Source organism: Taeniopygia guttata, chromosome Z (genome assembly GCF_048771995.1).
Source record: "Taeniopygia guttata chromosome Z, bTaeGut7.mat, whole genome shotgun sequence".
Classification (NCBI taxonomy): domain Eukaryota; kingdom Metazoa; phylum Chordata; class Aves; order Passeriformes; family Estrildidae; genus Taeniopygia; species Taeniopygia guttata.
This window is the reverse complement of record NC_133063.1, coordinates 59,375,294-59,387,699: the sequence shown is the minus strand read 5'-3', so window position 1 is coordinate 59,387,699 and position 12,406 is coordinate 59,375,294. Positions and strand designations below refer to the sequence as shown.

Below are 12,406 nucleotides of genomic sequence, written 5' to 3'. Positions count from 1 at the left end.
TGCATAAAAAATAAGCAAACTCTCATTCAGTTAATAAATGAGGAGGCCTGCTATCTGGCAAGCAGGATGTAGATAACTTGCTGTACATCCTTCTACTTACATTTCAGAATATTCTGAACTCCAGCTTAAAGATTCCACAGAAGGCAATGCTACACTTTTTGTTTTGTCCCCTGCATCTTCCTTTTCTTCACCTTGAATTTGAGTGACTCGATCTATACTACTAAAAACCTATAAAACAAAAAAAACCCCCCACAATAAAATTGAGTATCACCAACACATTTGATATTTTAAAAAAATATATGCACGATCTACAGTTCTATGCTTTTAAATGCTTATATAATATTTCATATTGCAAACTTCCAATTTCTTGAAACTTTTCAAATTTCCAACACTTTCTGTTCTAAAAATGCTTTCTTGGCTCCTCATGTATAAGTATACAAATAGAGCCTCTTCTCATTATGTATTTATCAGTTTTCTCTGCATTTCGAAGTGCAAACCAAGATAGTAAAGCCAAAATCCTGCGTGTTCTCTTCCATTATTTCCTGCCAATTCACCCTGCACTGTATTGCCTGAGCATGTCCACTTTGATCAGCAATAATTAGCTCTTATCTCAGCTACTAGGGTAATACTACCTTTTGGACAGTTTTACCTTTGATTCACAGCATTCAGATCACTCCCTCAAATCTACATTTCTCCATGACTGTAACACATTACCTTGCTTTTTCCTTTGGTCACATGTCATTAAATTAATACCTACTACAACGTAGTATGGTAATATTTATTATGTTATCACCTACAAGATACCCAGGACACAACTGGAGCAACATGAAAACTATGTAAAAAGAAACCAATGCAAAGAACACATATTAGCATTTAACAGAATGCTTCCTTGACACTTTCTGTTATGCTATGATGAGTCTTCTACAGAAAATACCATCATATTTACATAATTTTCCATTAGTATCCTGAAGATTGAAAAAGTAACTTTTCTATACAATCTTTCCATATTTTGATTTAATGGTATTCATTGTATTCTTGCTCCATTCCAGTGAACGTCATCGTTTCTTGAGAAAACAAGGCCATACATATCTCCTCTATAGTCAATATTTCCAAAATTTGCAAAAATATAACAATACATACTATGATTACAGAAATTTTTTCTTACTTTTGAAAATCTGTGTGAACACGAGGAGAACTGTCTTATCTCTAAATTAAAATCTTCATCATTAGTATCATCTTCTTCCTCAGTTTCCATATGGTGGTATTTCTCAGAACGAGCTACAGACAAGGGTAATAAAATATGTGACTTTATCAGGAAGAATGGATACCATGTTTTAATAATAAATAAAAATCTAGTTTTATCCTTAAGATTATTTTTGCTGAAGTGTCAATTCACTGGTAAAACTGCAAGCTGCCAGTGATTTTAACATAGGAGATTTTAAAAGCAGTAAGCAAGAGTCGAAGACAGTGATTACTTTAAACAAGGCATCCATCACTTTTTTTTTTAATACCGTAAAACACCTACTGTCAAAATAACTTGTGTCATCTTCAGACTCCAATTGTGGAATAAATTCTGCTTTCTGCCTCAGCAGGCTATTCCAGTCAAGGCTCCTGAAGAACTGATGCTGCTTTACTTCATAAGCACCACCTGGAGGAGCCAGAGGAAAACACTGAGCAAATGGTACCAAATTCTCTGACAGTAGATGAACTAAACCCTCAGCCAACAATGCAAATAGTCATGGAAAGGCATGGTCATCGCTGTATGCATGAACATCTACTACCCATTCCCATTAGAAATTCTAAACCTGCCAGAAATAGTCCCAGCCCCTGTTTTCTTGTGACCATTTCTTTTAACAGCTTACTGCTTTATCAACACCCCCTTTTAAGATTTTTATTTTTCCAGAAGTACTAATATCTTAGCTACATATTAGTCAGAATCATCATATGTAGTTCTACAAATAAAACTATGCACACTAGGTGAGTAAGTGTTAAGTTATAAAGTAATGCAGAATGATTCTTAATAGTTGCTCAATATAAATACTATTGCTGACTTAGGAGATACTTTCAGTGTTTTATGAAAGCTATACACAATTCTGTAGGAAATAACCTATTTTTTTTTAATTTATTACTGCTCATTTAATGTGTGTTAAATGATTACACTAGTTTAAAATTAGAAAACGACTGTAAGAACACAATGAAATACTGGAAATTGTGCCCTGGGAAGGTGGAAGATGGTATCATTATTACACATACATCTAATTCTAAAATCTGAAAAAATAACCTGCAGCAGCAAGACCTGCTGGCAGCTTGGTTTTGGTTTATGTTGCATGGTTTTGCCAGTGGGGAGGCTACAGGGGTGGCTTCTGTGAGAAGCTGCCTTCCTCTATATCCAACACAGCCACTGCCAGCTAGCTCCAAGACGGACCCACTGTCAGCCCATCAGCATTATCTTGGATAATGTATCAAAAGAAGGGGAAAGACAGCTGCACAATAGCAGCCAGGAGACAGGAGTGAGAACAGGTGAGAAGAACAACTCTGCAGACACCGAAGTCAATGCAGAAGGGCCTCCAGGCACTGGAGCTGAGATTCCCCTGCAGCCCGTGGTGCAGATCATGGGGAAACAGCTGGAGGACCACGGTGGAGCAGAGATCCACCTGCTGCCCATTGAGGACCCCTTGGTGGAGCAAGGTGGATGCCTGCAGTAGACTGTGATCCCGTGCAAAAGCCTGTGCTGGAGCAGTGCCCTGGGAGGACCTGTGGCAGAGATGAGCCTAAGCTGGAGCAGGCTTGCTGACCCCATGGGGGACCCATGCTGCAGCACTCTGTTCCTGAAGATTGCATCCTGTGGGAGGGACCCACATTGGACCGGGAGAGTAGTGTGGGAAGGAAGGAGTGGCAGGGGCAGCATGTGATGCACTGACCACTACCTCCATTTCCTGTCCTCCCACGCTGCTTGGAGGGAGGAAGTAAAGCAATAATGTAAATTGGTGATAAATTAAACTAACTTCCCTGAGTTTTAGTATGCTTTGCCCATGATGGCAACTTCCTGTCCTTATCTCAACCCACGAGCCTTTGGCATATTTTCTCCTCCTGACCAGCTCAGGGAGGAGGAGACTTGGTGAGTGACTCCTGATAGCAAGGGTCAACCCAGCACATGTATACAGCATGAATACTCCTCTATGTCAAGGCTTTGGAGAGAAAAAATGAAATCTGCAGGACTGGTTTCTAAGTCAGTGTTAGGATTTCTAGATTGGGTTCTTCGCTTTTCATACTGCATCAGGGAAAATTTCAAAGAAGCCAAGTCTTCCCAGAGGAGACCAACATCACATCTCATCAGAAGTCACTAGCTAAGCAGTGAGTACTTCTCTGAGCACAGTAATGGGATATTACATCAGAATTGTATTATTCTTGATTGGTATCAGACACTTCAAGCCCAAAGAAGTCTTTTTACTGCTGTTTTCCTTCTTCAAAGTAAGTATAGCATCCATCTCTCTTCTTTCAATTTACCTTTGTCACTCAGGTCTCCTGAGCAAGTAAACAATTATGATTTTCATGAAGTGTTATGCAGCTTGCCAATACATATTAAACCAATGGGACTGTAATTTGAAATGCATGGTGGAGCCTGGCATAAACCATGGTATTTTTCAGTGCCCATGTGGGACCTGTCACACTGCAGCCTCCATTTCTGTGAGCTGATTCTAACACTTAAAGATCCTACAACTTTGTTGTGGTTTCTGAACCCTCTGATTCAAAGAAATAGCTGCCTTATCTCCTTCTTCAGACTGACAACTGTTAAGAGAGACCAGAGGCTTTAAAGATGTCAGTTCCTAACTGAGCACCACAGGTGCTTCATATTTATTATTTAAGGCAGCCTCATCTCACCCCATTCTCTACCAACTGTATAGCAACAGACACTAAATTTGCAATCCACTTCTGATCCAGCCTCTCACATGGAAAGTCTTCAATTAACACTGTATTTACCAGGAAAATCAACCTGGCAATGAAACAACAATACCTGGAAAGAGTGCACTTAAAACAAGGGAATAAAACTAGTTGTGGATTTTCATTTTGCCTTTGGCATTGGTGCCCTCTGCAGATGATGCAGGCAGCAAGTGGACAAGCTACTGGGGCATGACATCTTCCTAACTTGTTTAACATGAGGCAAGGGACAGCAATAAACTTTGCTGAGTGCCACTTAGTCCAGACCATCAGTTACAGTGAAGTCTAAGGGTTGTTCACACAGTTCCCCAGCCATTCAGGCTGTGAGGGACATGCAGTTCTTTCATATCAGTCACATCATCATGCCTTGAACAAGCCAAAGGAAGACATGTCATCTGGGACCATGTCAATACTACTGAGGGTCTGGTTATAATCATGAGCAGCTGTGATAACACCAGTTATAAACTGATTCCTATAGCCTCTTTTTAATTAGGCCTAAAAGTATGTAGCACAATTGGACCCAGTTTCGTGAGCAATTTGCCAAGTACTCTCAAGCTGACTCAAACTGCCACTTGGTTTTCTTAGCATACCAAATGTATTTCTGTTCATGGCATACAATGCTCACTGTAAATAAGATTATACCTCTATATTTGGGCTCATTTATGCAGGAGGCTTTTTTTTTTTTTACTGTGTTTACCTAGTGCTCTGCCTAAAGGAATAACAGTCAGTGACTAGGATTCCCATAAATTAACACTTAAAAATCGCACACCATATTCATTACTGCTTCTCACAGAAACTCACAAATAAATACTGGTCTATCAACCAACAAATAAATGCTTATTACATAAATGTACAGTACTTTCATTAGCCTATGGAAGTCTTAATACTTCATTAACATTCAGTTTTATTTTAATTCTCTTTCATACAAGGCAGTAGTACTTGATAAATGAGAATGAGAAAACTTTTCACCACACAACCTCAGACAGTCATTGCTGAATAAGGATTTCGAGTACTCATCACCCACCCTGACACCTAGAAGAATTAATCTGCCAGGCTAAGATACTTCTGAAAAAAGAAGCTGTATATTGATTTCCCTCCTAGACCTCTGTATTTAGTCATTTAATACTGTATTGATGAAGAAGCCCCATTCATTGACTAACAGGGTCTTTGAGAAATTTCTGTTGTATTTATCAAATTAGTGGAAGAGTAAATACAAATGAGCCCATGTAAGTCTCACAGAAACCAGGACAGATATCATGTTAAGTTCCTATTACTGGTCTTAATCTATAAATTATCATGGCATATTATCACACTGTATGTCATAACAGATGTTTCCCAAACAAAACAAACAGGTGAACAAAAGCTCCCAATGCTGAATACAGAAGCTATTTCTAGTACATTAAGAATTTAAAATTAGTTCCTCCTAACCTGTTCCCAGTCTTTCCAAAGGATTCTGCCTAAGTAGCAGAGTAATAAGATCCTGGGCATCTGGAGGTGGTGCTTCATCCTTTTCAGGCCAGTTGATTTCATCTGAAAAAAAAATGAAGTTGTTTGATATTGCTGAGGTCTGATCCCAGCACAAACTACATGAATGCTCTCAAAAGCAACCTAACAGCAAAGCAGAGTTAAAGCAACTTTCTCAACTTACTCTGCTGCATACCAATTATTTCTAATTTTTATACTTTCTATACAGACTGCATAAATATACTATGTTCCCATCTCCTTTGGAAGTATCATTAAACACAAAACTGTGTTTAGCAGCAGAATACATGAATGCCTGGCTCATGGAAAACTTTAAAAGTATTAGCACAACTTGTATGCTCTCTCTTCCCCCACCAAATCAAGGTTTACACTGTAGTTATGTTCCATGGAAACTGTTGTTAAGATGGAAACTGCTGACCTGACATGGTAGTTGCTGCTCACATCTGTGTTCCCTCTCTAATGCTAGTAGACTCCCTGAAGTCAATTCTCCTATGACTAAGGGTCAAGGTGTCAGACTGTACTCTGGCAACATATATGGCAATGAAGATTTTTTCCAAGAGTCTAATACTTCCATACAACCTATTCTACTGACTCTCATACTACTATGGCTTTTGCACTTCATGGCAACCTGGACTTAAACCATGCAATCAAGATAGGATAATGCTGTATATGAATATGAACTTTCTAAAAGCCTACAAACAGCAAGTTTTGTCTGATTTTTAGTGGAAGCTTCCTCCACAAAGGTGATATATGGCACGTTTAGATAAAATTCCAAAGAAGAGAGGTACAAGAGAAACAGCACACTTGGAGCTCCAAAAACACAGAAAGCCGTTAAGGATTTTGTCGTCATTTTATGATCTAGACTTCTATAAAGTAATTGGATAAATAATCATCAGAAGCTACACGCAGGTTTAACCTTCATATTTTAGAGATTAAGGAAAGGTACTGATAAAAAGAGACATGAACTGTAACCTGTTTCTGGGACAGTATTTTAAATTCTTATCACTTTAGGTATCTAAGTTTACACTGAGGCCTCCTACAGCTGTCCTTGCACAACCTGAGGGCAGGAAAAGGCAACCTACGATGAAAAAGGAGGCAGCAAGATATTAATTTTAAACAGAATGTAGATTTTGCTCATGGAAACTGGAAGAAAAATCTAGGCTACAGTTTGGTTCTTTAAGATGGCTCTTACAGTCAAATGGAAGGAGATAATCTATTTTAGCACAGGAAACATAACCAACAAAAGTTCTTCTAGAGACACTAAGAATTATTTCAGTAAGCAAGGATATTTCAAAGAGAAAAGACTGACAAATCAACATCAAAACAAGAAACTGAGTCAACCAACAGTCTTGTATGGTGAGTGAGAGTAGATGATGTTTATAAAAGGACTCCTATAAATAACTTCTGTAAGATAAATTGACACATTTAAACAGAGGAAGGCATTTACAAAGGTCTCAGCTAGATTGTAACACATGACAACATGTTTTACAAAAGGTAAAATTAATACCAGACGCAAAAAAAAGCCTAATGGACGAATTTTGTCATTAATTTTAAAACTATTTCCTCCCCTTCTCCCCATCAGGGAGTATAAGGATAAAAACACAGGTGTGTGTGTCTGGAAATGCAATAAAAACTTGAGTTATTTCCATGTTTGCCTGCCTACAGCTCCACTGCAGATTTAACTGCAGTCTAAATCTGATTTGGAAAAAAAAGCATGAATATGCATTACAGCCCTGGGGCACCCAGGAAACAGACAGCATTTGCTGCTTGTGTTAATTAAACAGTTGATTCTTCTTGCCACTTAGGCCTCAGCATATCACATCAGAAAACAATAGTTATAAATCCACGAACATGTAGGATGTCACATGCATTTTAATAGTTTATAAACAAGTCTGGCTTTCAGCTTCAGAGACAGAGGAAATAAAGATGATGACAGAAAGTCTCCTTAAGTGCAAAAGGGGATTTGTTGCATTCTCACAGAATGAGGAACCAGAGATGTATTCATAGCTATTGGACTTTTTAAGCAGACCATAAAACAGACTGGGAAATACTTAGTAACAGAGGTGTCATTCTGTTAACCTGTGTCATAAATAGTGACCCTCTACATCTATGCATTTGGGAAATTTATGGAAACAGCAGGTAGGATAGTAAACAGTTCTGTTTAATTATCTTTCAGTTTTGTCACAAGACACATAACAATACTTAGGGTCAGTTTGCAGGTTAAGATCTAAAAAGTTATTGAATTTTAAATGCAAGAAGAACAGCTGGTACAGAAATAACATTACACTCCAACAATCACCAATGAAATCATTAACAATCTGTGAACTGAATTAGTTTCCTTCTTTTTCTCATTATTTATTATTTGGGAGACATTTGTTTTGGAGTTTTATTACATCTTTGTTAATTTCTGTATTGTGCCATAAGGCACAATTTCCCATTTATGCAAATTTATTTAACTGTTTCTTCTCTGGTATAACTTCTTGACCAAAGGAAAGAAATGACTAGTGCAAAGTGGCACTACATTTTCACTAACATAGCTTCTCTCTTCCATAGACTGCAGCTCAAACCCTGGATTCTACATTAATGGATTTCTGTACTTAGCAGAGTAAATTCAGCTTTTAATCTAAATTAATTGTTACTGCTTTGATAGCAGATTGTGTAGTCAATCAGTAAAATTGTATTTACTATTAACAGATTTTGGTTTTTTTTAGTGATGATCCTCACCACTGATTACTTGTCCAAAGAGCTCTTCTGGTGTATCTCCAAAGAATGGCACACATCCAACAAGAAATTCATAAAGAATAATTCCCATAGCCCACCAATCCACTGGTTTTCCATAACCCTGTCTCAGTATCACTTCAGGAGCTATGTATTCAGGTGTACCACAGACCTAAAAGAAAGAAAACAAGCATGATGGCAAAGGAAGTCTTAATTGAGCTATATCAGGAATTTATAATTCCTGAAATAAAAATTAATATGAAAGCATGGAAAAAATGGAATTCAGTTGGGCTTCATCTGATGAGTTTGCATAACAACTTACATCTTTAGAACAACCTACCTACATTAAGAAGCATCATAATCAGTATTTGTGCATCTGTCACACAAAGGACAGTTTGTGCTTTGTACAGAGGAGTCCATAATGGCAAGTATCTTACTTAACTTAAAACAAATTGTTATCTTTATATGAAAGTTGTGATGGTTTTATCTTAAGTAACTTTTACAGTGAACAGATTGTGAGCAATGGTAATGAGGCATGCTTAAAGGGAAATGGGCCATAGCACAGATTTTAGCACCCTTGGTTGTACAAAGCATCATGAGCTCCACAAGTACTCTGCTGAGACTTCCAAATTCTTTACAAAACAGTTTTCTATTTGTCTCTTTCACAGATTCACTTGCATAGAATTAGGCTGTTCATCTTACTAATAGATCTTAATGTAAAAAGGAAAAAGCCTAGAATAACCTTCAGGGCATCAGTTAAAGTACCTGATATACTCAATTGGAACACCAATGCAGAAATAACTATGGTTTATTCAGTATTACAGCATGTTCTGCTGGCAAAATATTACTTCATGTGAACACTCAGTGTAGAAATGAAAAACGTGGTTTCTTACTTGTTTGTCAAGGAATTCTCTGGCATCCTTCTCAATGTGACCCTCGTACAGATTGGTAGTCAAACTCATTAGCCCCACTTTTGACAGGCCGAAGTCTGTAAGCTTTATATGGCCCATGGATGTTACCAACAGACTGAAAACCAGAAAATTTTTAAGTCACTGTGATATAATTCAACATCATGTGCTTCTCATTGTTATTATTATTACAATTATAATACTAAGAGGAAAATGCTTCATTAGCACTGTGGAATTATACATACAATTTAACAAGTACTTTTAACTGGTACAGAATAAACAGGTTAGAAATCTAAGTCTTGCATTTGTTACTATTACCATCAGAAGAAAACAAACTTGTCATGAGCAACTGAACAACATCTTAGAGAACTACAGAGCTTTGAAGAAACAGTTATCATGGAAAAGACCTAGAAGAGAATATGTGTCATTTTTGAGGTGAGGTGAGTAATTTCCATTTGTAACAAGCTGGGTCAGTCATGCATTTGGAAAAACCTCAGAGTATTAAGTTAGTAATTAATACTATATTGTATATACTACACTAACTAATACTTCATGCTAGGAAGGTATTGTCAGTCAACACCCATGACTTCAATTCTTTTTTTTTTTTTTTTTAAATTGTGAAACAGAAAGAAGATTAATGAAGTTGCAAGGGCCATACTTTGTATTTCAGCTACTTGCTGTAACGTCAATTTTTGTATAGGAGTAATACTGTACTTTTAATTATTGAAATTGAAAACCCTACCCCTCAAAAAACAAAGTAACCCCCAAAACCCCCGCAACAGGAGATATTTCTGCATCTGGTCAATTTTGCCTTCAAACATGCAAATACCTGCAAGTTTATGATATTTTATATCAGTGCTTTAAGTATACTTTTAAAAAAATTCCTAATTGTTAAAATGCGTTTCACTTCTTTTTAAGAAGAAGAATAAATACCATTTTCTTTTTAGCTACTATGATAGCCTCTTCCATCTTAAGGACAGAAAATTCTTAACAGGTCTTTTGGAAAAAAAATGCATTTTCTGTAATGAAAATTCAAATATCGTGAAGGAGCTGTGAATCTATGTAACATTTACAATAAAAAAAAATTCTAAGCAAGTTTAAACCTTTTGTGTCCTATCAAACAATTTTAAACTCCTCTTTCAGTTATATTCTATGTACATACTTGTCAGGTTTCAAATCCCTGTGTACAATTCCATAATTATGAAGGTATTCCAAGGCCAGAACAGTCTCTGCAAAGTACATCCTTGCCATGTCTACAGGTAAGGGACCCATATTCTTCATCAAAGTAGCACAGTCTCCACCTGTGGAAAGAGTACAAATGTTCCAGATTACTATAAATTCTGAGGTGCATCAGTATAAACCATATATGATGCTAAAAGGAACAAAAACTGCAGTCATAAGTTTTTATTTTCTAGTCAGATGATTCAACCAAACATGTAAGCCCCATAGCTACTCTACCGAAGTAGTGTGAAGCTGGGAGAGAGCACTACAAGGATTGACCTGAGAATCAATAATGTACTGCTACCTAAGGAGAAAACAAACAAATTAGGGGGATGGGGAGTAGTGGAAGCCCACACAACCATGCCTTGGGATCCCCTTGGTACTGCTTCTGTCCACTGTTCTGCTTCAAAATTAGCACCTTTTCATAATGTTTCCCCTTTCTTCTTTCTTTGTAAAAATAACTACTACAAGTCCCCTGACACTTGCTAATGAACATTTCAGCTCCAGAAAAAAGCAAACATTTCCACGTGAACTTGGAATGCTAGCACATTTTCTATTACAATCTATAGGGAACTTACTCTAAGAGCAGTTATTTCCCATTATAGCTGGAACACAAGTGTTTTACAAGCTGTTTACCAGGAGATAGTGACTGGTGGAAAAAAAAGAACCACCTTGCTGTTGGATCTGGTTCCTAAATCTGAATTGCCAGAGTATGGAGGACACACAGGGGGCCCCTTCTAATTCAAGTACCATATGGGTTATTTTTCTTTTGTGCTGTAAGGAAATTCTCTTCTTCCTCTGTAAAACAGAAGAGCAATTTTACCTTCTACATATTCCATGACCATGCATAAATGACGTCTTGTTTCAAAGGAGCAATACATGCTGACAACAAATGGATTTTCTGCAAATGTCAGAATATCACGCTCAACAAAGGCCTGCTGGATCTGGTTTCGGAGGATGAGATTCTGCTTATTAATTTTCTTCATGGCAAATCTTTGTCTGGTTTCTTTGTGTCTCACAAAATAAACCGCACTGAAAAGTTCGAATGGGAAAGAAAAAGAAAGAAGTCTGATTAACTACTAAAAATACATTTGAAAATATATTTTCCACTCAGTTTTCAAAAACTATATATATTATAAAAAAGACTTGTTCTCAATTTAACCTAGTCTTTCACATTAAAGAATGGTTACAAATCTCATTTTGTTTAAAAAACAGTACTCAAACTAAAACAAACAACTCTTCTGCCCTTCCCTCTCCTTCCCAACCAAACAACAGCAAATATAACAGCAGATATAACAGCAAATGCTTTTAGCCCAGGCAGATTTCAGGCATTCCCATCAACAAAGGATTACATATAAAATTCAGCTATGGTACAGTATTATAAATCATTGTGACAAATGCTTATTCTGTCGGTGTGCTGAAAGGAAATTATGACTCAGTCCAGGGAATTTTAAAACATATCACAGGTCTCTTATGAAGGTTGCTTAGGAGTTGCTCGAAGGGGCGGCTCCTCATTAGCAGGTGCAAAATCTCCTGTTCTTGTTCAGACTCTGACATCATTACTGATCCATATCAGAGGAAGGTCACCAGTAGGTAACCGAAAACAAAGATCACTGTGTTTACAACAAGGTAGTGTGGGGCTGTGGAAATTCTTGACTTGGAGAATTTCCACTGGGGTGCTGGGTACAAGGTTTCCTGTGTATTTGGTCAGGTAAAGTCAATGCGGTGAGGGAAGCAAAGAAAAGGAAACCTCACTGGGGTAACTCTTCTGTCTTTCAGGTCTAAGGAAAAGTATTACTATGCTGTGAAATACTCAGAAGGACTTCATGGATGCACTTCTCAAAATCCCTTGAGGCAAATCCTGAACATTTTTGCCTTGAAATCTACTTTATAGCATTTAATGGTTACACCATTTCCAGTCTATAATTATCACAGTGTTTATGGAAAGAAAGCACTTAAAGAAGAAAATAGAGGCAGGAAAGGCAAAGAAATGGTATTCAATTGTGAAGTTTTTAAAATTAAATTAAATATCCCCATGAGGTCCAATTATCACCATATAATTATTTATATAAACACAAAAAGTAGCACTTGTCTTACTATTTCTATAAAGATCTTCACACAACTACCAAAGTTTTAGG

The 12,406-nt window shown here is 37.2% G+C and overlaps 1 protein-coding gene across 16 annotated transcripts in view; it reads right to left on the bottom strand.

Moving 5' to 3' along the window:
• MAST4 (microtubule associated serine/threonine kinase family member 4) overlaps positions 1–12,406 on the bottom strand; it is a 278,548-nt gene that overhangs the window by 14,407 nt on the left and 251,735 nt on the right. For all 16 annotated transcript variants that reach the window (XM_072922412.1, XM_030258923.4, XM_030258924.4 and 13 more), the window contains 8 exons: positions 11,092–11,300; positions 10,210–10,348; positions 9,033–9,165; positions 8,146–8,311; positions 5,368–5,469; positions 1,526–1,648; positions 1,166–1,278; positions 101–228 (listed from right to left, as the gene is read on the bottom strand). In XM_072922412.1, coding sequence (XP_072778513.1) covers positions 101–228; positions 1,166–1,278; positions 1,526–1,648; positions 5,368–5,469; positions 8,146–8,311; positions 9,033–9,165; positions 10,210–10,348; positions 11,092–11,300 — 1,113 coding nt within the window. The remainder of the gene's footprint in view (positions 1–100; positions 229–1,165; positions 1,279–1,525; positions 1,649–5,367; positions 5,470–8,145; positions 8,312–9,032; positions 9,166–10,209; positions 10,349–11,091; positions 11,301–12,406) is intronic.